Source organism: Zootoca vivipara, chromosome 17 (genome assembly GCF_963506605.1).
Source record: "Zootoca vivipara chromosome 17, rZooViv1.1, whole genome shotgun sequence".
Classification (NCBI taxonomy): domain Eukaryota; kingdom Metazoa; phylum Chordata; class Lepidosauria; order Squamata; family Lacertidae; genus Zootoca; species Zootoca vivipara.
In genome coordinates this window covers 300,095-323,607 of record NC_083292.1, presented here as the reverse complement: position 1 = coordinate 323,607, position 23,513 = coordinate 300,095, and the positions used below count along the sequence as shown (strand labels likewise).

At 47.4% G+C, this 23,513-nt stretch overlaps 1 protein-coding gene across 1 annotated transcript in view; it reads right to left on the bottom strand.

The window, feature by feature from the left end:
* Window positions 1–14,407, bottom strand: part of SEZ6L (seizure related 6 homolog like) — a 103,440-nt gene extending 89,033 nt beyond the window's left edge. Inside the window, exon 1 of the mRNA XM_035099185.2 lies at window positions 14,226–14,407. Coding sequence (XP_034955076.1) covers window positions 14,226–14,301 — 76 coding nt within the window. The 5' untranslated portion in view covers window positions 14,302–14,407. The remainder of the gene's footprint in view (window positions 1–14,225) is intronic.
* Between the last annotated feature and the right edge of the window lie 9,106 nt (window positions 14,408–23,513).

The window sequence follows — 23,513 nt, the reverse complement described above, 5'->3', positions numbered from 1 at the left end:
CAAGATGCTTCCGGACAGGACCTTAATTTGCAAGTGGGTTATCTGAGATATCATAAATGAGCTACTGGCAAGAGGTGCTTTTATTATTGGATTTTCCATGGAAAGGGTAACTCTAGATTTAAAGGGGAGATATTGGTAATAATAATAATAATAATAATAATAATAATAATAATAATAATAATAATAATAATAAATTTTATGCCACTGGTATCACATGAATGCTTCGCCCCTGAAATCTGTATCCATGTGGGATTAAAGGCCTTGTCTAAGTGCACCTATCATCAAGATCAAAGGGGAACAAGGGCCTCTGAAAGCATCTCTTCATCTGCCAATGTGTTTTCTGCCCTCAGCTTCTTTAAGGAGGAAGGGAGGAATATACATTTAATAACTAAATGATAAACTATGACCTAATGGTGAGGGGTCCCTTTACCTTTACCTAAGTTGATGGAAGAGGAAGTTGTTTTAAGCTGCATTAAACCCTTGGGCCATCTAACTCAGTCTAGTCTACTCTGACTGCCAGCAGCTCAGCAGGGTTTCAAGCAGGTGTCCTCCTGCAGAAAAGGTGGATCTTTCCAGAAAGCCACAGGCTTCCCTGCAGTGGGTCATTGCCAGGTCAGGCAGGTCGACTGCCTCTAGTCAGAATGCACCACGTGTCCATCTTCCCAACCTGTTACAGTGGAACCTCGGTTTACAAATGCAATCCGTTCCACGGAGGCGTTTGTAAACAGAGGCATTCGATCCCCGAAGGCACACTTTTGCGCATGCGCGAAGCGCAGATAGAGCGCTTCTGCGCATGTGCAAGCTGGGCAGAAGTGATCTGCGCATCCGACTCTGCGGAACCCGGATGTAAACACTTCCGGTTCCATGGTGTTCGTAAATGGAGGCATTCATAAACAGAGGTAGTTTATGATCCAATCAGGATTCCCTTAACCCTCCCAGGGGACCAATGATTAAAGACCAAAACCATAAATCACTTGTCAACTATTCACCACAGCTGGGCAACAGCTGATTAACAACCATCCGTTTGGGTCACTCCCTACCTTCCCAGATCCAATGCAATTAAGGGAAGAGGAGAAAAGCTTATCTTAAAGGAGCGCCAGACACAAAAGCCAGGCACCTTCCCAAAATGCCAACCTTGGCTTCTCTCCCCAAACTGAACAGGGACCCAAAGTTAAGCTTTTTGCAAAATCCCTCTTGCACTACAGACTCTAACCAGTCAGCAAGCCATTTTACTGCTGTGCAGACCTCAGTAAGGAAACGTTTAACTCTGCAACTAAACTAAAGTATATTATAAACGTTCCTACAGTTTTGAAGGGAAGGGCTGCATCTCAGTGGTATAGCATCTGCTTTGCATGCAGACGGTCCCTGGCATCTCCCAGTGTCCCCTCTCTAAAACCCTGGAGAGCTGCTGCCAGTCAGTGCAAATAACCCTGAGCTAGATGGCCCATTGGCCTGACTCTGCATAAGGCAACTTCCCATGTTCCTCCTCTTGAAGTTCCAAAGGCCAAGCCAGGGGGGTTGGTGTGCCTGATGGGAAGAAAGAGGCATGGACGGGCAAGTTCTGGATTAGTCTGATTCAAAACAACTTCCCAGATCTAAGCCAGCATTTACCAACTAGGAGTTTTGGACTACAAATCCCATCATCCCCAGATAGCATGATTCAAAGGTTTTGGAACACAATTTATGAAAAGTTAAAGAGGATGTTAAACTGTACATTTGAAAAGACCCCAGAGTTGTTCTTACTAAGCATGGTACCCGAGGGTATGCCCAAAGACGGGAGGAACATCTTATTATACGCGGTAGTAGCGGCAAGGACTCTTATAGCACAGAGATGGAAAGGGGAGGAGACTCCGACAGTACGGGACTGGCAAAATAAATTAATAGAGTACATGAACTTAGCAAAGATGACAGCCTTTATAAGAAACACCCCAAAACAAAAAATCCAAAGTGAATGGAAACTACTAGAGGAATATTTAATAAAGGAGGGTTTAAAATCGGAGTTGGTGATATGCTTAAATTAAAAGCCATACAAAGAGACAACACACATTAGGTAAAAGCAGGTAAAGTTACCCGGAAGTGGCCGGGGATGAAAGTTGGAATATAACAAGTAAAGGGAAGATTATATTACAAGATACCAGTATACAGACAATCGGAAGTACTCCTGTTTTTGTTTTTATTCTTATGTGTATCTGTATTTTTCATTTTCTGTATCTTTTTTGTTTTTGTTTTTTATATTATGTTTGATAGCAGATGTATTTACTAGATTTTTGAGTTAGTATATATATGCATGTGTGTACATATATATATATATATACAGCTTTTTGTTATTATGTTTGGAATTATGATTTTTGTATGCATGGATGGGTTTATGCTTAAGTTTGAGTTTTGGTTTATGTAAACTTATGTATAATGATTTTCCTTATTTTTCTTTTTATGTTCACGGCTTTTTTGGTTTTTCTTTTTTGCCTTTTTCCGGTTCTTTTCCGGCTCTTTTGTGTCTTCCTTTAATATGTAATTTTGAAATAAAGTATTTTAAAATTTAAAACAAAAACAAAAAAACAGATAGCATGATTCTCTTGCCTGGAGCTGATGGAGTTTGTATTCCAAACTATCTAGAGGGCAACTAGGGTGGTGTGAGAAATACAGAATCATATAATGTTTGGACAGTTAAAGAAACATCACATAATTTAACACAGGCATCCCCAAACTGCAGCCCTCCAGATGTTTTGGCCTACAACTCCCATGATCCCTAGCTAACAGGACCAGTGGTCAGGGAAGATGGGAATTGTAGTCCAAAACATCTGGAGGGCCGAAGTTTGGGGATGCCTGATTTAACATAATTTTATTTTTTTCAGCACCATTCCAAGGTGTCACCTTGCTCTGAGGCTTTGAGAGAGCAACCAGCCTGGCAGAGTGGCAAGGCTACATCTCCTCTCTTTGGTTCCATACTTGCAGCCTAACAATTACAGCTCGTCCAGCTATTAAATCCTGGTTGTGGAGGAGGAGGAGGAGAAAAATCAAAAGCACATGGTATTGCATGGGGCTCAAGAGGGAACTTTTCAGCTTTTGTTTTTTGTTTTTGCACAGCAGCTTCAAAACAGGAGCAGTCTATCTGAAATGCCAAGATCTTGGACTTTCAAGAGCTATTTTTTTTGCAACAGGGCTCAGCTGCTCTTGATTCTCCCTGGCAGCTGTGGATAGCACTTGCAACAGCAAGAAGCTAGTGCTTCATAATCTCTGGGGCCAAGACCTCCATGACTGACTTTCAGAAGAGTCGCTCTTGGGGCATACACAAGCTTCATCTTAGCAGCCTGCTTTTTCTGATCTGCAGCTGAAGGGGAAAGGCTCTTAGTCCTCATGCAGCACCTGCACTTATTTCTCACTCTGAGTCCCGATTTGTAATGCAGTTTTGTGGCCCTTCATCATGAAACAGCCCTTTCCTCCTTTCTTTAACAGCAGCTTAACCCTGATCCAAGACGAGAAGCGATGCAGCTTCCAGGGCACTCCACCCACCCCTCCCCTTCCCAGGCAGCACCTGGAGCCCTTGGAAACAAGGTTCATTAACCCACAAGGCAAAAACCATCCGGATTCAATTCTGAGCGCGTTTTCTATTTCTCCTCTCATCTTCCTGCTTATTAACTGCAGAGTGAGATTCTCTGTGGGCCTCTGTCTTGAGCGCTTGCTTTAATAGACTCCGCGGCATTTGCTCTTGCATAGGCTGCTCCGTAATGGGGAGGAGGCCAGCCAGATGAATTGGAGAGCAAAACTCATCCGTCGCCTCGCTGGCTGCATGTCAGGGGCACTGCCAATTCCCTCTTGGCTCCTCTGCCATGCAGAGACCTCCTTTTTGTGTTAATTGCTTCGGATGCTGCAAAGCTCCATGTCAGATCTCTCTTGGAGGCAGAGCACTGGGTTTCAGTGGGTCAAATGATACTCCAGAGTCCAGCTCCTGTAGATGAGCAGGCAGTGAAAGAATGAAAGGTCTTTCAGAGGGACCAGCTGCACCTACCGGTAAACCTCTGCCATCGAGGGTGTTTTCAAAAGACAAGAGCCACGCTCTTACTTTTAAAGAATACTGTATGCTTTGATAGCAAAATGCTCATCGCTTAGGTGGGTGTTGTGTGGTGAGACAAGGGAAAGTATACCTTGGAGATCTTTCTGCTTCGGTTACCGTACATTAGCCAATACTGTACTCACAAATGATAAATGAAAATGATTTAAAAGTATGTGTGAGGGTTGGCCTAATACTTTTCCTGTTTCTTCGTCACACTAAGAGTGCAAGAGAACGCTGGGATTGTTGGGGGAATTGGATTGCATGGCTATAGATAGAAATAAACTAAGAGAAGCAGCCATTGTAAGTTTGAATGAATGCTGCTTATTTATTTGGAGTGTGGGTGTTGGTAGCATGGGAGTAGGGCTGCCAGGGTGATAGCCCATGGCACATTTTGGGGGGAGGGGGCTGGCAGGGCAGCATGAGGAGGATGCAACAGCCATGCACCCTTTGACCCCAGCCTCGCAAAGCCTGGCTTTGTGTTGGAGGCAAGAGCTGGGCTAGCTGGGCATATTATCATAGAGCTGGAAGGGACCCTGAGGGACATCTAGACCAATCCTCTGCAATGCTGGAATCACAGCTCTAGTCCTCCTTACTTATTTGGGCAGACAGATTTATTCGGTATCTGAAGCAGTGTGCATGCACACGAAAGCTCATACCAACGACAAACTTAGTTGGTCTCTAAGGTGCTACTGGAATGAATTTTTTTATTTTGTTTTGACTACGCAAGACCAACATGGCTACCTACCTGTAACTAGATTTATTTCTGGCACTCAGAAAGGGGGCAGGGGTAAAACTGGTGGGTTCTGGAAAGATTAATTAATTGACAAGCCTGGCAGATTCTGACTGGTTTTGAGAAAACCAATTACTCCCCCCTCTTCAGAACAAGCTTTTACATTGCACATTGATGGAAGAGGTAAAGTTCTTGGGGATGACTGAGCACTGGGCGCTTTATTTTAATGCCTTATCCACATCAAACTTTTATTTTATTGTGATAATGTAATTAGGTTTTCAGAATTTCACGCTGATTAAACAAAGCTACCTCCAGTGCACCCCTGGCACCTATTACTGCCATATCTTTCCCAGCTTCACACCTGTGAACAGGTGAGGTCTTAGGCTCTTCTGCTTCATTTCACAAAAGGTCTGCCTTTAGTTGTAGCCTGCTTCTTGGGACCAGCTACCCCACAGTAAAGTCAGCACAGCTTTAGACAGGCTGTTAAAACTCTTTTTATTCGCAATTAATCCTAGTCTCCTTTGATAAAAAAATATTTTTTTCTTGTTAATCTTTTTTTATTATGTTCTAATTTTTTAAGTTAAATTCTGTTGTTTTTTAATTTATCAAATTTTGCTTTGCAAATCATTTCTAGCAGATTTGTAATAATAATAATAATATATTATTATTATTATTATTATTATTATTATTATTATTATTATTATTTATACCCCACCTATCTAGCTGGGTTTCCCCACCCATGCTGGGCGGCTTTCAGCAGAACATTAAAAACAGAATAAAACTTCAAACATTAAAATTTTCCCTAAACAGATGTCTTCTAAAAGTCGGATGGGAGGTTGTTCTACAGGGTGGGCGCCGCTACCAAGAAGGCCCTCTGCCTGATTCCCTGTAACTTCACATCTCGCAGTGAGGGAACTGCCAGAAGGCCCTCGGAGATGGACCTCCATGTCTGGGCTGAATGGGGGGGGGGACATAGCTGCCAAGTTCTCCCTTTTTTAAGGGAATTTCCATTATGCTGAATAAGCTTCCTTGTGAGAAAAGGGAAAACTTGGCAGCTATGGGGGGGAGATGCTTCAAGGCTACTGGACCGAGGCCGTTTAGGGCTTTAAAGGTCAGCACCAACACTTTGAATTGTGCTTGGAAACATACTGGGAGCCAATGTAGGTCTTTCAGGACCGGTCTTATGTGGCCTTGGTGGTCACTCCCAGTCACCAGTCTAGCTGCCGCATTCTGGATTAGTTGTAGTTTCCAAGTCACCTTCAAAGGTAGCCCCACGGAGAGCGCATTGCAGTGGTCCAAGCGAAAGATAACTAGAGCATGCACCACTCTGGTGAGGCAGTCCACCAGCAGGTAGGGTCTCAGCCTGCGTACCAGATGGAGCTGATAGACAGCTGCCCTGGACACAGAATTGACCTGTGCCTCCATGGACATCTGTGAGTCCAAAATGACTCCCAGGCTGCGCACCTCGTCCTTCAGGGGCACAGTTACCCCATTCAGGACCAGGGAGTCCTCCACACCTGCCCGCCTCCTGTCCCCCACAAACAGTACTTCTGTCTTGTCAGGATTCAACCTCAATCTGTTAGCCGCCATCCATCCTCCAACCGCCTCCAGACACTCACACAGGACCTTCACCGCCTTCACTGGTTCTGATTTGAAAGAGAGGTAGAGCTGGGTATCATCCGCATACTGATGAACACCCAGCCCAAACCCCCTGATGATCTCTCCCAGCGGCTGCATGTAGATGTTAAAAAGCATGGGGGAGAGGACAGAGCCCTGAGGCACCCCACAAGTGAGAGCCCAGGGGTCTGAACACTCATCCCCCACCACCACTTTCTGGAAAGCAAGGTGAACTGACCTGCACAAACAGGCCATAAACCAAAGGAAATCACTGCTTCTGATTTAAAGGCATTGCTGGAAATCCCAGGGAGAAAGTAGAGGCTTGTGATGATCTCATTGCAACCTGCAGTGGGCGGGTGAGTTTGATGCTGAAATCTAAACTGTCCCAGCCATGCTCATAGCAAGAACTTTCTACAAACCACCCCGACAAACAAAGAATTCAGTGCCCAGAGGCAAGCTAAACCAGAGGGCTAATTCCTTCACTGATACACCATCATCACAGGTTGGGGAGTTTTGGGGGGGATGTAGAAGGATTATTGAGGGGACCCTGAAGGAGGGGGCAATACCACTCAACTTGTAGCTAAGACACTTTCTGTAGAATTTAAATTACAGTGGTTTACTTAAAGTGTTAAGTCCCAAAGAAAATCCAGGTGCAGAAATAAGATGAGAAGCTAGATGGGTGAAGTCTCGTTGCAGTTTTCCCATCCCTAGGGCAGACCAATGGGGGCCCATCAAGTTCCGCACCCTCTTCTCACAGTGGCCAACCAGGTATCTGTAGGAAACCAGCAAGCAGCCCCTGAACACAAGAGGAGCTCTCTCCCCACCTTTAGTTTCCAGTAACTGATAGTCAGAAGCATCACGGAGCACGGCCATCCTGGCTAGTAGCCATGGACAGGCCTCTCCTCTGCCATGAAATGACCCCATTCTCTTTCAAAGCCTTCTGAGCTGGTGGACCTCACAGCCTTCTGTGGGGGCAAGATCCAACTGTGCACTGCCTGAATAAATCCTTTCTTTTCTCTGTCCTGAACCTTCCAGCATTCAGCTTCATGGGATGCCCACAAGTTCTAGTATTACGAGAGAGGGAGGAAAACTTTTCTCTCTCTCTGCATTCTCCATCCCATGCCTAATTTTATGGACTTCTAACATGTCACCTCTTACTCACCTCTTCTCTAAACTAAAAAGCCCTAAACGGAGAAAAGAGGTTCTTAGTGTTTGTTTTGCTCTTGTTTTTATTTTGTATTTTATGTGGTGAACTTTCCTGAGATCTAAACGGCCTCAGCCCTGTATACCTGAAGGAGCATCTCCACCCCCATCACTCAGCCCGGACACTGAGATCAAACACTGAGGGTCTCCTGGAAGTTCTCTCAGTGTGAGAAGTGAGGTTACAGAGAACCAGGAAGAGGGTCTTCTTGGTAGTGGGGTAGTGGCACCCTCCCTGTGGAATGCCCTTCCGTCAGATGTCAAGGAGATGAGTAACTATACAACCATTAGAAGATATCTAAAGGCAGCCCTGTATAGGGAAGCTTTTTAAGGTTTTAAGGTTTTATTATGTTTTTACATATGCTGGAAGTTGTCCAGAGTTGCTGGGGCTACCCAGGGTGGGGTACAAATAAATTACTACTGCTACTATGTAGTACTAGACTACGCTGTAGTCTAAACAACAGAGCCTAGGGCTTTCCGATCATAAGGTCAGCGGTTCGAATCCCTGCGACGGGGTGAGCTCCCATTGCTCAGTCCCTGCTCCTGCCAACCTACCAGTTTGAAAGCACGTCAAAGTGCAAGTAGATAAATAGGTACCGCTCCGGCGGGAAGGTAAACAGCGTTTCCGTGCGCTGCTCTGGTTCTCCAGAAGCGGCTTAGTCATGCTGGCCACATGACCTGGAAGCTGTACGCCAGCACCCTCGGCCAATAAAGCGAGATGAGCTCCGCAACCCCAGAGTCATCCACGACTGTACCTAATGGTCAGGGGTCCCTTTACCTTTACTACTACTACTGATGAAGAACAGATGATGATGATGATGATGATGATGATGATGATGATGATGGAGTGTCTCTATCCCAGGCATCCCCAAACTTCAGCCCTCCATATGTTTTGGACTACAATCCCATCATCCCTGACCACTGGTCCTGTTAGCTACGGATCATGGGAGTTGTAGGCCAAAACATCTAGAGGGCGGCAGTTTGGGGATGCCTGCTCTATCCTCTTGATCGTTTTAGTTGCCCTTTCTTGAACCTTTTCCAGCTCCACAATATTCTTTTTGAGGATATTGCCAATGAATGTGTCCCACCTCAGAACGTCCCATGAAACCCCAAACCCTCTTTTGCCATGGTGGAATGAGAGTGTCCATGGAAGAAGGAGCTCCAGATGTCCAACACAAGTGACAGAAGCAACACGCAGAAGCAGGGAGAAAAGCCACAAGAAACGTGACCTATGACAGCAACATCCAGGACAGAAGCACCTCTTTGAAGCCCCTTCCCAAATGGGAGATTCAGGTGACCACATAGGGATGCTTGCTGGCTTCCAGTTGGTCCCATGATGGGACTCTGAAGAGCTGGGCACTCAGCAGCCTGGCATCTTGCAATACCAGTGAAAAGTGATGCTGGCTTCCATCTCAAAATAGTCTCTTTCCAAATGAACTTGCAGGCTGTTGCAGCTTGCAAAGGAACAGGGAGACAGCATGCCTGTCACAAGCTCACCGCAAGTAAGGGAGCTCATGCCAGCTAGCATAGTTTCTGTGCAAAGAAAATGTGCCCCCTGGCACATCTTCTGCCAACCCCGCAGCTCCAGTAGTCCTCTTTGCACAGGGGCTGGAGGACTGAGCAAAAGATCCTCTTGTGGGATGTGAAACACAAGAGCAGTCAAGTACAACATCCCTAGAGTGGACATAGAAAGGGGATGTCTGCACCAGCCAGTCGGAACTTCCTATTTCTCCTGAGCTGGGACAGACTTCCTCTGCATGTATCTAGAGATAGGTGTGGCTTCACCTGTCTTCATGCAAGCAACATCTGCTTAGCCTAAGATGCCCTCTTGGCTTCCAGCCAAGAGAGGACAAAGGAGGTATCTCCTTCTGAGATGGTTTCCAAGTGTATATTACTTTTTATAAGCTAAAGCCTGCCTTCTGGGACCATATTTGTGAACAGGATGATGTGAGTAAACTCTTTTTATACTTTTACAGAAGACTGTGTTGTGTCTTATCTTTTAGGAGGGAATAAAGGGGAAAATACCAGGACAATATTATTATAGAGGTTTTAGCGAACCTGAGCAAACGCATCCACCGTCGTGAGTTTAAAAGGGGAATGTTACTCTGCTAATTTGTGAAACTTGTTAACACAAGTTGGAATAAGATATAATCAAATAATATATCCTCTTCTGCATCCCTGAACATTCCCACACCTCTGCCCCAGATTTCCTTGATAATCCAAGGGATCCGCCCAGAGGAAGGTTGCTTTGCCTGGGGGCTTAAATATTGCTTGCTTTATACTGAGTTTGAGAAAAAGAGGCTTGCTGGAAGACCTGTGGCACAGAGTGGGGTGGGGGTGGGGAATGTGTTCAGAGCATTTGTGGAGCTGTTGATCAACAGGTCCTATCGATAGTTGCCTTGGGATGTTATTCCCAAAGTATGAAGGCGCAGAGATGAGTTGGAAAGGACTCAAAAGGTAATCTAATCCACCCCCTGCAATGTAGGACTCACAGTTACAGAATTCACAGCAAAGTTTCTCCTGGCAGCATTTGTGGGCAGATACTTTCTATCCCTAGATAAAACTACCTGCAGGTAGAAATGTAGCTGCTGGGATCACTCCAGCCACATCAGGGGCTCTTTTGCAGAGACAGTTTACAAGCCTGAATGATCATGGCGGGGAAAGTACATGGCCCTCTCACATGGGGGGGGGGTACTCTAGGCTATTGTGAGGAGGTGCCCCAGCAATGACCACTCCCAATTTTGACCTCTCCTCCTTCATCTTTTCTTTTTTTACCAAAAGAAAACAACAACAACAACAACAATAATAATAATAATAATTTATTTATTTATTTATACCCCGCCCATCTGGCTGGGTTTCCCCAGCCACTCTGGGCGGCTTCCAACAGAAAATTGGAACAGTAGAAGTTACCAGATTTTTTTCAATGAATCCGGGGACACTTTTTTTTTTTTTTGAAGCTGAGTAGCAACAGGGAGTCAGTAGTGAGGATGGTGAGGCAAAAGACCCTGGGCCCAAGCACACATGCATATTGTAGAAAGGTGCAAAGCCCTTCTTTTGCACCCTGTGAAACATGTATTGGCGGCCGCCAGGCTCGTTTGCACTGAGCTTTGGGAAAGAGGAGGAGAAATATTGCTTTCCGGCGGGTTAGTGTTGATTATTGGCGGCCGCCAGGCACGTGGCAATGCAAATCGCCCTTCTCTTCGCCGCACGTCGCGGCACACCAGCCAGCATCTCGCGGCACACTAGTGTGCCGCGGAACAGTAGTTGAGAAACGCTGACCTACAGGACCGCCTCTCCTGGTATGCCCCGCAGAGGACCTTAAGGTCCACAAACAACAATACTCTGGAGATCCCGAGCCATAAGGTGGCTAGATTGGCCTCTACTAGGGCCAGGGCCTTTTCAGTATTGGCCCCAACTTGGTGGAACGCTCTTTCACAGGAGACCAGGGCCCTGCGGGATTTGTCATCTTTCCGCAGGGCCTGCAAGACAGAGCTGTTCTGCATGGCCTTTGGGTTGGACTTAGTCTGACCTCTGTGTTTTCCTCCCTCATGGCTTGGATTTATGGACTACTTAAAATCAGGCTGCATTTTAAATTTTAATACTGTGTTTTAATCTGTATTTTAATCAATTGCTTTTTATGTTTTATTGTAATTTTTTTGGTGTGAGCCGCCCTGAGCCCGGTTTTGACTGGGGAGGGCGGGGTATAAATAAAAATTTATTATTATTATTACATGAAAGAGGGGTAGATCTGAAGACACAGGTTCAAATTTCACCCATTAAGTATTTGGAGGAGTTGCCCCTTTCAGCTCAAAGAGAAGGGCAGTGGAGGAGGGGAAGATAAATGTGCAACAACAGGAGTAGGCAGTCCTTTTTTCTGAGGGTACTCAAGAGTGCACAGCACCCACACGCCTTTCCACTATACTCCAACAACTTCACGGTGTCTACCAACACCTTTAAAAATGCAGCACTAGGAGTAAGAAACCAACTTGATTATTCAATGCCAATCTGAATAAAATATTGGGGGGCCCAAGTAAGCCCTGCCCTGCATAATTGACCACCTGATGCAATACATGGATACCATTTGAATGACAATGCCCATCAACTTTGGGGGGGTTCAAATATTTTATGGGGGGTATGGACCCTTCAGCCCCCAGGAGTTGGCTCCTATGTCAGTGCATTTGTAGAGAGAGGGCCCCCATTTTACCCCCTTGCATTTGAATTGCATTCAGATCATGGCTGCCACCTCCTACAACACCCCTCTCCATGGATTCCCCATCAGCCTAGTAGAGTCTAGCCTGAAGAAGAGTTATGGAGGACTAAAAAGTCTGTAACATTTTGGAGTTTACTCTAACAAAGGTCATTGCCCTATTATGGATTTTGGATTCCCTCTCCCTTTGCTTTTCATCTTGTTAGGAATATCTGCTTCCTCTGTCTTTCTCTATTTGGCCAGAGAGTGATGGGGAGAGTGGAAATGATTGTGGTTGACACACTTCAGAGAGCTTGGCGGGACAGGACAGGACAGGACAGAAGATGGTTTTACTTATTTAATTTTGAAATTGGGCTCAGTAAACCTTTCTAAAGGAAGAAAAACAATATAGCCTTAACATAAGCCCTGCTTTGTGACCCTAGACCAGGGGTCAGCAACCTTTTTCAGCCGTGGGCCGGTCCACTGTCCCTCAGACCATGTGGTGGGCTGGAATATATTTTGGGGAAAGAAATGAACGAATTCCTATACCCCACAAATAACCCAGAGATGCATTCTAAATAAAAGCGCACATTCTACTCATGTAAAAACACACTGATTCCCAGACCATCCGCAGACTGCATTGAGAAGGCGATTGGGCCGCATCTGACCCCTGGGCCTTAGGTTGCCTACCCCTGCCCTAGACCATTGGTCTATCTTGCTCTGTATTGTCTACACTGACTGGCAGGGGCTCTACAGCTTTTCAGGCCCGGCTCTCTCTCTCCCAGCCTTACCTGTAGATACTGCCAGGGATTGAACCGAGGACCTCCAGCATGCAAGGAAGATGCTCTGGCTTGAGGAGCCTCCCCTCCAGCAGCCCAACTGGGACAGCCACCCTGGGCCCACAGAGAACCTCTCTCAAAAGGCAGGCTGCTCTCCTTTTTTGGAAAACACCCACAAAGAGCCAGAAACTAGTCTGATTAAAAGAGCAAAAAAAGGGGGGGCTGCCGGGAATCCCGAGTGTACCCAAGTGAAGAGCAGGCCCAGGAGCGAGCCACCCCCGTCCGCGCCAGCCTTGCGTGGCATGAGATGGGACCGTCCGCGGGGGCGCCGGGCAGGAGCGAGCCTGGGATGGAGAAAGGGAAGGAGGGAAGGAAGGAAGGAAGGAAGGAAGGAAGCCAGCCAGCCAGCCAGCCAGCCAGCCAGCCAGCCAGCCAGCCAGCCGCCACGGATCTGTTCTGCTTCCTGGCGGCGCCCCGCGTCTCATGGAAGCCCCGAGCGGGTTGTTCCGAGAGGGCATCGCGCGAGCCATTGGTCTCCAGCGTGTCAGTGATGGAGGCGGGAGAGGAGAAGGAGAGCCTGGCCGGAGCCTTGAGCTTGGAGGCATCATCTAAGGAAGTTTCCTGGCTGAGGGCGGCTTGGTGCGTTTCTCGTGCGGTGGCGAGCGCGGCCCTCCTCCTCACCCCCAAGCATCATGTGGCCTGGAGTCCCGCGGACGGCAGAGGAGAGAGCGAGAGCCCAGCGCTCGGTGGGGCTGCAAGAAGGCAATCGGCGACTCGGCGGCCCACACTTCCGCGGGAGGCAGCCCGCCCCACTGAAATCAAAGCCAACCTGCTTGGGATGGAGCGGAAAGTGGGGGCGAGACTTGGACCCGTCCCCAGCGCTGCTTCTGCTCAGCGGTAGATAGTCCGCCTTGCAAGCAGAAGGTCCGCGTTTCAATCCCCAGCACCTACGGGCTCAGGTGGGAAAGGCTCCTGCCTGAAATCCCGGAGAGCCGCTGCCAGTCAGTGTAGGCAATACTGAGCTAGATGGACCCACGGTCGGTCTACTTGGTAAAAGTCAGGTTCCGACGTTCAAACCAGCCCCGTCTCCAGCTGCTTCTGAGGTACCGAATAAGGGAGGAGGGACTTCAGACCAGAGACATCCTCACTTTTAAGAGCCAAGTGCAGAAGTGATGGAGGGAGGGGGGTTGCTGCGCCCACTGCACGCCTCCCCCCCCCAGGGGAACCCCAGCAAAGTTGTTCCCAGAAGCTGCTCAGGATTCTGTCCGGCCTCTGTCCCGCCGCGGGCAGCGGACACACGTTCGCACACACAGACGCAAACGCGGGCGCCTCCGCCGCGCGACCACTCTGCCTCTTCCCCCAGTTTATCCCTCGCTTATCCCAGTTAAAAAGACAGATAGGGGGTGGGGGGGCAATAACACCCCCACCCACTCCCATTGCACCGTGTTGCAAGTTTGAGCGCCAGCTTGCAAGGCGGGGGGGGGGGCGAAGCTCCTGCGGGCAGGTAGCGGCGAGTGACTCCCGAAAACACCCCTCCCAGCACAGCGCTGCTCCCCAATGGCAACGGCACGTCCCCCTTCCTCGGGGAGAAAGACCGAGCAGAGAAGCGGGACCCCCCCCCCTTCCAAGCCGCCCTTCTTCCTGGTTCGCAGGTCCTACCTTGGGGGCGCCTGGCCGCGTTGGTGCCCAGCAGGAGGAAGAGGAGGAGCAGGGCGAGCCCTTGGGGGGCCGGCATGGTGCTGGGTCCCGGTCCCGGTCTGGTTCGAGCTGCTGCCCAGCCCAGCGGACCGCTCCCTCTCTTCCCAGCCTGGCTCGGTAGTGGCGGCGGCGGCAGCGACGAAGTCCCTCCTTTGCAAATCCGCGCTGGAGCTGCGAGGGGAGGGGGGAAGGAGGGAGAGAAGGGAGGAGGGGGAGGGGGAGGGGGAGGGGATGATCAGGGCTGGCGAACTGCACCGCCTTTTGCCCCCCCCCCCCCCAAACAGGAAAATACCCCACCCGCCGCTCAATGAGAGGCTCCAAGATGTAATTGCAACCCACGACCCTCTTCTCCCAGTGCCAGGATGCACAATTGAAGAGCAGGGGAAGCAGCAGCAGCCCAGGAGCGCCTCTGAGCACGTGCAGAGTGCCCTTTCCTCTTGAATCATGGCAGGAGACTTAAATCCTCCACGAAGTTTCCTTTTGTCAGCCCGAAGCGTCTCTGGAACCTCGTAAGACCTCCCCCCCCCCATGTCCACACATCCCTCCTTCCTATTGATCGCCAGATCTTCTCACGCTCCGCAAAGCTCTGTACATCTCAGGAAAGGACGCGTGAGCCCCGTCCGTCCCCCATGGACCTTCAGCGGAGACCCTCTCCGGCCACCCGCCACTCAGGGAAATCCAGGCTCGGTCCCACCCAACCCAACCCACTCGCTTCCCCGCCTGCATATCCCAGTCCAAAGCATTCAGTCAACATCGAGGCGCTGCTAAAACTCCCGAATGTCCTCTGCGCGAGGACCCGAGCAGCAATCTTGGGACCCCACCTGCCTAGCCCCCCAAACTTAGCCTAGCCCCCCCGCCCGCCCCCAGAGCGCTTACTCTGCATCTGCAACCAGGTTGAACCCTTCAAAGGCCTCGAAAGGGGGGGGGGGTGAACCCATGACCCTGAGATTAAGAGTCTAATGCTCTACCGACCAGACGCTATTACATATGACACCAACCAGCTCGCCGCCCTTTTGCACACACACTCAGAGAGAGAGAGAGAGAGAGAGAGAGAGAGAGAGAGAGAGAGAGAGAGGTCTGACAATCCAGGATAAATGCTGCAGGTCTTTTACAACCCAGGCATTACCCCAACTGTTTGATCGATATGATCTAGATAGACAACTTCATGGAGGCAGGGATGCTTCTGAATCCCAGTTGCTGGAAGTCACAGGAGGGGAGGAGGCTGCTCTTGTGCTTGGATCCTGCTTGTGGGATTCCTAGGGGCACCTGGTTGGCCCCTGTGAGAAGAGGAGGCTGGACTAGGTGGGCCCCATTGGCCTGATCCAGCCTCATGGAATCTGCTTTTTCCAACATGGTGCTCCAAAGTGGGACTACAGATCCCACCAGTCCCGCCAGCACTGGACTCTGCTGGTTGGGGCTGATAGAAGCTGTGTCCAAGAGATCTGGAGGGCACCAGGTTGGGGAAGACTGGCACAGATCCTGCCATGTCTGTTTCAGGGCTGTGTTGGCTCCTACACTATGATAATAGGTGTGAAAGCAAATCCCTCAACAATGTGCTCTGACATGTATGATAATGGTAGCTATGCTGGCATTGCTGTCTAAACCTACTGGATTAAAAAGAAGCAGCATCAATTATGCTGACTTTGGTTACCTCAGCAACAGTCATCACAAAGCAGTATCACCCAGGATGTCAATATAAAAGATGAGTCAAGAGAAGAGACAGCTGAGCTGTTTCCCAGGCAGGGAGGGATTCCCTGTTCTTGGGTTTCAGCAAAAGTGTGTGGCTCTTGCACTCTGCAAATGGTGGAGGAAGAAGTACGGCCGCAGGTCTACATGCTCAAAATCAGGTGCATTGCTAGGTATATAAAGGACTTAGGGAGCAGGTCCATGGTGCATATTTGCATCTAATTTGCATGTGCTAATTTGTATGTATAGGTACTGCTGGGCAAAGTTAATGGGGCTGTGACCTGGGAATCAACAGCACTGCTCTTTGCATCCCAAGATGTTGGTTTTTTAAAACGTAAGATCAGGGCAGGCTCCATGATCTGCTGGACACCTGGCTACACCCAAACGGTGCCACATAATACTCATTCTGCATTTGGCCCATCCAGACATGGAGAAAGCGGATGTTTTTAGCTTATTGTTGATTTTACCTTTTGAATGTTTTAAAGAGTTGTTCTTACTGATCATTTTATTGTTTTCATTGCCAGGCTCTCTGAAAGTTTGTATCCGTTCATGTGAACCTGCTCAGGTTCTGAGATCTTTGGGGAAGGAAGGCCCTTCTCTTGATCTTGCCACTCTCTTGGGCACATTTGGTGGGGAAGGGCCTTCTTGGTGGCTGCTCCCAGGCAACTTGGGAACTCCCTCCAAAGAGAAGCTAGACTGGCCCCCTTCTTGCTGTGTTTCCACCGGCAGTGACATCAATATCTTCCTCTTCCAAGAGGCCTTGGATAACTGATTGCATTTAGTGTGGCGCCTGTTGCCATGCTGTTTTTGTTGTAATTATCCGTGTGTGTGTGTGTGTGTGTGTGTGTGTGTGTGTGTGTGTGTGTGTAATTTGTGTTTAATTGCTTGTTTCCCCCCTCTATGTTTAGCTGTTTTTATTTTATCTGTAAGCCACCTTGAGCCCTGATCTGATGAAAAAGTGTTGTTATTGTTGTTGTTGTTGTTACTACTACTACATTCTATGTATCAACCTCTTTGGGGCTTAAAAAATTAATTTTATGAAATAAGTAAATGATGCAAATAAATTTGCAGTGCGGCCACAGCAGCTGGCCAGTTGTGTGCAGAGCCCAGGCAGCCCCGTTCTTCTCCACACGCCAGCCAGCCTCTGCCTGCTCTTGGAGACACGTCATGCCTCCATCAAGCAGCAGCTCTTCTCTGTGCTGCAGGGGCTCTGCGTGTCCTTCACTAAATTCCCTGCTGACTCAACTGGGAGGACAGAGCAACACAGAGAGAGAGGAAATCGATAGCTGGGATGCAGCAAAAGATGGGCTTTGTTGTCCCATTTTCTGTAGGCCAAATTGTCTTGCTGAGGAAAGCGCTTGGGATTTGCCAAAGGACTGATGCAGACATCCTGCCAGGGTTGCTGCTGCCATCTCAACATCTCTTTTCTGTTAACCCACTGTAAAATAAAATAAAATGAAATAAAACCTCTCCTTTCACTCCAGTACTTCTTATGTTGCTCATTCATATCCTGTAAACAAGTAAAAATAATAGAGGTAACAGTATTTTATTTTGTTTTAAGAGCAGAAAACATGAATGTCACTGTAGCAAAGACACATTGCATCTCTTAAGCTAGGGATGGGGAACCTTTTCCAACCTGAGGGCCACCTTCTCTTCTAGGTGACTTTTTAAGGGCCAAATGCTGGCAGTGGGTGGGGTCAGAGGCAAAAGTGGGTGGAGGAAAGAAGTATGCTCATTTCTACACACATGGTGGCCTCCCTTTCTAGCCTCCATCCAGCGAGAAGCACAATCTGAGTTCCAGGATCCAGTTATGGGGAAGGACTGCATGTGTCCTAGTGGCAGAGTGTCTGCCTTGCATGCAGAAGGTCTCGGGTTTAATCCCTGGTGTCTCCAGGGAGGGCTGGGAAAAGCTCCTGTTGGAAACCCTGGAAAGATTATACCAATCAGAGTAGACAGGACAGGACAGAGCAAGAGAGGCCTGTGCTCTGACTTGGGACAGAGAGCTTCCTGTGTTCCTTTTCTTGCCAAGCAGCAACTCTCAGGAGAGTACATAGAGGAAGGCCAGGGAGGAGTTGAGCTTAGGAGGAGTCGTGAGCCAGATAGAAATGGGGAGGGGGGCACAGTGAAATTTTCCATCAAGCCAATAAAGAGCCCCAACATCATCAAAGAAGCCTGCTAAAGTTTCTCAGAGAACTTACATCTGTGTAAGTCTACTGCAGCAAAAACATCAAAGAAGACCTTAACACCAGGTGGGGGGGGGGATGCCAAGTTTGGGGACCTGATAATAAATCTGCATCTGATGAAGTAGACTGTAGTCCAGGAAAGCTGATGCTATACCGTAATAAATGTGCTAATCTTTAAAGTGCAACAATACTCCTGATGGTTTTTGCTGCCGGAATGAGTCTCTTGGCATTGGCCTGCATCCTGGCTTCACTTGATTGGCCTACAGGCTTGCCTTCAAAGTGAAAAGATGGATGAATTTCTCTCTTGGGGAGCATTGTGGCCTCAAGTTGGGAGCAGGATCTCAGAGTGAATTCTTATTACCAGGTTGTGGTTCAGGGAATGATGCAACATGCAATGATCCATCTAGTTCTCTCTCATTTGCCCCATTTGCCCAAGAGATGCCTTGCATGCTCTATGCTCCATACCTCCAACAGGAGCTTCTGAGACCCACCTTGCACAGCAGGATGTGCCTTGATAGCACTTTAAGTTTTGTGCCACTTTTGCAGGAAATGTATTTTTTTTGTGCATTCTGCAATTTCCATTTTGGGCTGTGCATGTCCCTGACAGTTCCCCATGTTTTCTCCAGCATGATCTAGTCTAGGTTAGAACTGGGTCACTAGACTCCCACCCCACTCACTGAGGATGCTTGCTGACCTCTGGGCCCAGCTTGTGACCACTTTCCATCAGATTTCACTATGGTTCCCCTCCTCCCTCTTTATTATCTTCTCTCTGGCATTGTGTGAGTTACACTTTTCTTTTTAAGAACATCTTGCTTTGTTCTTTTCTCTTGTTTTGAGTAGTGATGCCATTTTGTTTTTCCTTTCCCGAAGAAATCCATAGTCTTGAACACATGTTTCCTGGCTCTCTGCTCTGTGACTGCATATTTTCAGAGCTCCTGATGACTCAGCTGATTCACCTGTAAAAGGCCTGACAAGAAATCAAACATGGTGCTTGTAAGTTTTCAACGGGACTGCCTCTAGATCACCACCTTGCTTTAAGAAACCCTTTAAGGCCTACCTCTCCTTTCCCCACCAAAGTGTGCATGAAGCAGGCAGAGTGCACTTGACTCCTCTTTCCTTTCATTTCTAACTTAAAGCTTCTGAACTATTCCTTTGCAGTGGATGCAGAAGCCAGTCCAAGAACTCTGCAACTGCACAGCAGCCCCCAAGAATGTCGCAGGATTCAACCCAATAAGTCTCATCCACCAGGCAGTGCTGGACAGAGTCTGCACCCCTGTTCTCAGTGTCCCCATCTTCTTTCTGCAGGATCCCCAATGACTGTTGCACACTGTAGGTTCCTGTAGCTCAGTCTATTCTGCATGCAGCTCTCCAGGGTTCAGACCGAAGCCTTTCCCAACCCTTCCAACAAATGCAGCTGGGCACTGCCCTGTTCAGCCACCAAGCTCCGCCCATGAGGTCTCCCATTCTGGTTTTCTCCACCTGGATAAAGAAATGAATTCCGTGGGTGAACATCCATGGCCCTGCCCTTTGTGACAAAGGCAAATAAGATGAAAAAGACTTTGCATGTGGGGAAGGTCTTTTGACAGATCTGTATCTATCTCTCTATCTCTCTATCCAGCTTAGGCCAAGGCTATCTGAAAGACTGTATTCCCTCACACAAACCTGCCTAGGCATTGAGATTTTTTTATTGGGGGGCGGCCTTCTTTTAGCCCTGCCACTCTCACAGGGATGCTTGGTGGGGCAGAGGAGAGGACCTTCTTAGTGAGCTGCTCCTTCCTTGGAGAAGCCAGACGGCCTCCCTCTTTGCTGTCCTGCTGCTGTCAGGGGAAGACCTTCTTGTTCCAACAGGCTTTGGGGAATCAACTGCTTTTCAGGAAAGGGCTGCTGCAGTGCTGTTTTCGCTGTGATTACCTATATTTTAAGCAGATTATATATCTATCTATTAATGTTTAATTGTTTTTTAATGATTTCCCCGATGTTTTTAGTTGTTCTTATTTTTTTCTGTAAGCTGCCTTGAATCTCTGTCAGGAAAAATGGTGGGGTATATTATATTTATTCCCCCCCATTTTCCCCCTTGATGGGACTCAAGGCAGCTTACAGAAAAACTCAACAAACACACAAGATGTAACCGGCTGTGCTCTTATATAAATAAAATTCACTATATCATATCAAATAACTTACAGAGTTCAACGGAAATAACTCAAAGTTCAACAGAGTAAGCAGAAGACCCAGTAGATCAGTTCATTCACGAGATCAGTTCATTCACGAGATCCATACATGTACTACTGTCTATTCCACCTGTGTCTTTGTATGTTCATAAAGTCCAGACAATCCACATGGGAGCTTATACAGTTCCACAGAATCCTTTCACAGTGTCTAGACAAGGATTTCCAGAATATTGGCCTTGTTTTGCCGTCCTGGGCTTCATCAGTTGTACAAGTTCAAAGTAATGCAAATAAATACAATGTCGTCTCACACATTTTAAGAGGAAGAATATTATAAATACTATAAACAACTGTACATACCATATGTGATGTAATAAGATTGAGGATCTTATGGCATAGTAGTAGTTGCAATAAACAGCAACTGTTGCAATGCGGGGTTATACATGGGAACATATATACAAACTCATACACAATTATAATCAATTTCAATCTCCAGATCTAAGGTAATAGCAAGCGACAGATACAAAATTTCTTTCTTAAAGTGACCCATATGGCCCACAGAAGTAAAACAAACTTGGTCCATGCTCAGGTGCTGTGCATATAAACATTAGTACAAACTCATAAAAAGCAACTATAATCAAACCATAAACTATACAGGTGTATAAATAAATGTTCACATGTATAACACCTGAGTATAGATGAAGTTTGTTTTACTTCTGCTGTGCTATATGGGTCACTTTAAGAAAGAAATTTTGTATCTGTGGATTGCCAAGACCTGTAACTGAAATCAATACTGTGCCTGTCCATATAACCCCCATAGCTGCCAAGTTATCCCTTTTTTACAGGGATTTTCCCTTATGCTGAATAGGCTTCCTCGCGAGAAAAGGGAAAACTTGGCAGCTATGATAACCCCACATTGCAACAGGGTTATATGGACATAAACAATGTACAGTTGTTTATAGTATTTATATTATTCTTCCTAACAAGGGCATTACATTTGTAAAAAAAAATATGAAAAGAAAGTTCCTGCCAAACCTTTGAAAAGCTGACATTTCTCCGTGCTGCTCAAGGGACGCTGCAGAGCAATTAAACAGCTTCCGCAGCCTGAGGATGTTGGAGGAAAAGGAAAAGGAAAAGGAAAAGGAAAGAAAGACATGAGATGAAAACATAGAGACACAGACTTAAAAAGAATATGAAGAAGTTTGGAGTGACCCCGCCTGCTGCAAGTGCATGTTGGGTACATCTTGCTGGATCACCTCCATCACTGTCTAACAGGCTACCAAACAAGACAAGGTCTGTGTGCTGGCTTGGCTGTTGGAAAATGGCTACATGCCAGGATTCTTTCTCCTGCTTTTTTGCTGAAGGACAGCAAAATGGCTGCCTGTCAGGGTGTTCTAGTGTCAATTTGCATATGGAGTTTGTTAAGAAGAGGTTTTGTGTGTAATGCAAGTTTTGTTAGGGAGTTGGGCCAACAGAAGCACCAGTCCCAGTAACAGCACATCTTCCTGACCTGCACATGTCCCTGGAAGGAGACCTGCCCTGGAAGGGGATTTTAGAAATGTGGGATGTTTATCACAGTCAAACCAACATTTCATGTTTTTTCCAGACAGGCACATGAAGGGGCTGAGGCTCACAGAACTTGCTAGAGAGAACTCTGTGAGATCACTTTCCTCATGTACAGTGACAGGAAGAGGTGTCACTATCTATGTTCCTCCCTGCCTGGGCACACTGCCTTCCATCATGTCCATAATTTGAGAATATCTGTAATTCTGAGCTCAAACTCAGACTCCATTTTAAAGCCAGACTTAGTATGTCTTGGTAACTCAATTACTGTAGTATTTTAAGCCTGCCTGCACCATGCTGCTGTAGGCTATCTGTTACTGTGGCACCCAGAACTGAACACAGCACTCCAGGTGAGAACTGACTGAGGCAGAAGAGAGCAGTACTATGAGTTCCCTTGATCAGGACATTATATTTTTGTGGATGCAGCCTAGAATAGCATTCACCTTTTTTGCTGCTGCATCACACTGATGGCTCATGTGAAGTCACGACCTATTTATACACAGGCCATCTTTAGGTTGCAGGGGAAGCAGGAACTTTCTTTTCAGGAAGTCTCACTGCTCCACCAGCTCAGCACCCAAGATGGTACAGAGACAGGGGTGGTGCTGTGGTTAAGAGTGCTGGACTAGGGCCTGGGAGAGACCGGGGTTTAAATGTCCCACTTGGGCATGAAGCTCAGTGACCACCTCTCTCAATCTAGCTTCTGACAGGGAGAGTTGTCTGGCAGTAGAACAGACTACCGGGGGGACTCTCCTTCCTTGGAAGTTTTTTACACAGAGGTGGTGATTCCTGCATTGCAGGGCATTGGACTAGATGACCCCTTGGGATACCTTCCCACTCTACAAATCTATGATTCTATGAAATGCAGCAAAGCATCCAGGAAGAATAATCTTCTTCTCAGAGCTCTGCACTTGTGCTCTCAATCTCCCCTATTCCTGTACCCCAAAATCAGCAGGCCAAAAATCCAAATGTTCCACACTGAGGATAACATTTCTGCAGATTGGGAGCAATTAATTTAACACTCATTTTGATGCATGTTGAATTTGCACAATGTTCTGCCTGTAAAACGTGGAACTGCCTCCATGATCAAGTGTGCCCTTTGGTGCACAAGTATTGACCCCATGTAGCCTGCTAGCAGATGATTGCTCTGATGCTCCCTCTGTGGGCTTTTCATCTGGGTCCAGGGTGAAAGCAGCCTTCTCTCCTGAAGTGTGACTTTGTATGGTTGGCTGAGCCCACCCCTGAAAGCCAACATTAGCAGTACATCCCTGAACAAGCAAATTATGGGTGAGACATTCCCCGCCCCCTCCTACAAATAGGCTGGAGGTTTAGTGCTGCTTATTTCAGGCAAATTCCGGCTCTTGCAACTTTATTTGTTTATGTATAAGGGCTGTGTGTGTGTGGCGTTGGAGGTGCTAAAACAGCAGGCTCTGTGCTGCCTCCGTGGTTTCAAACTGGGACAAGCTGGGCTTTTGCCCTCCTCTCCTCTTTCTCTTCCTCAGTTTTCAAACACAAACTGGCAGCCGACCCACAAAGTCTTGGCTGATGTCCGTTCCTATTAGCATGGGTTGTAAATCTCTCTGTTCAATGAAAAAGTGTGTTGTAGTGCCAATTTGAGGCAAAGTGCCCATATGAAGGAGATTGAAAGCATCAAT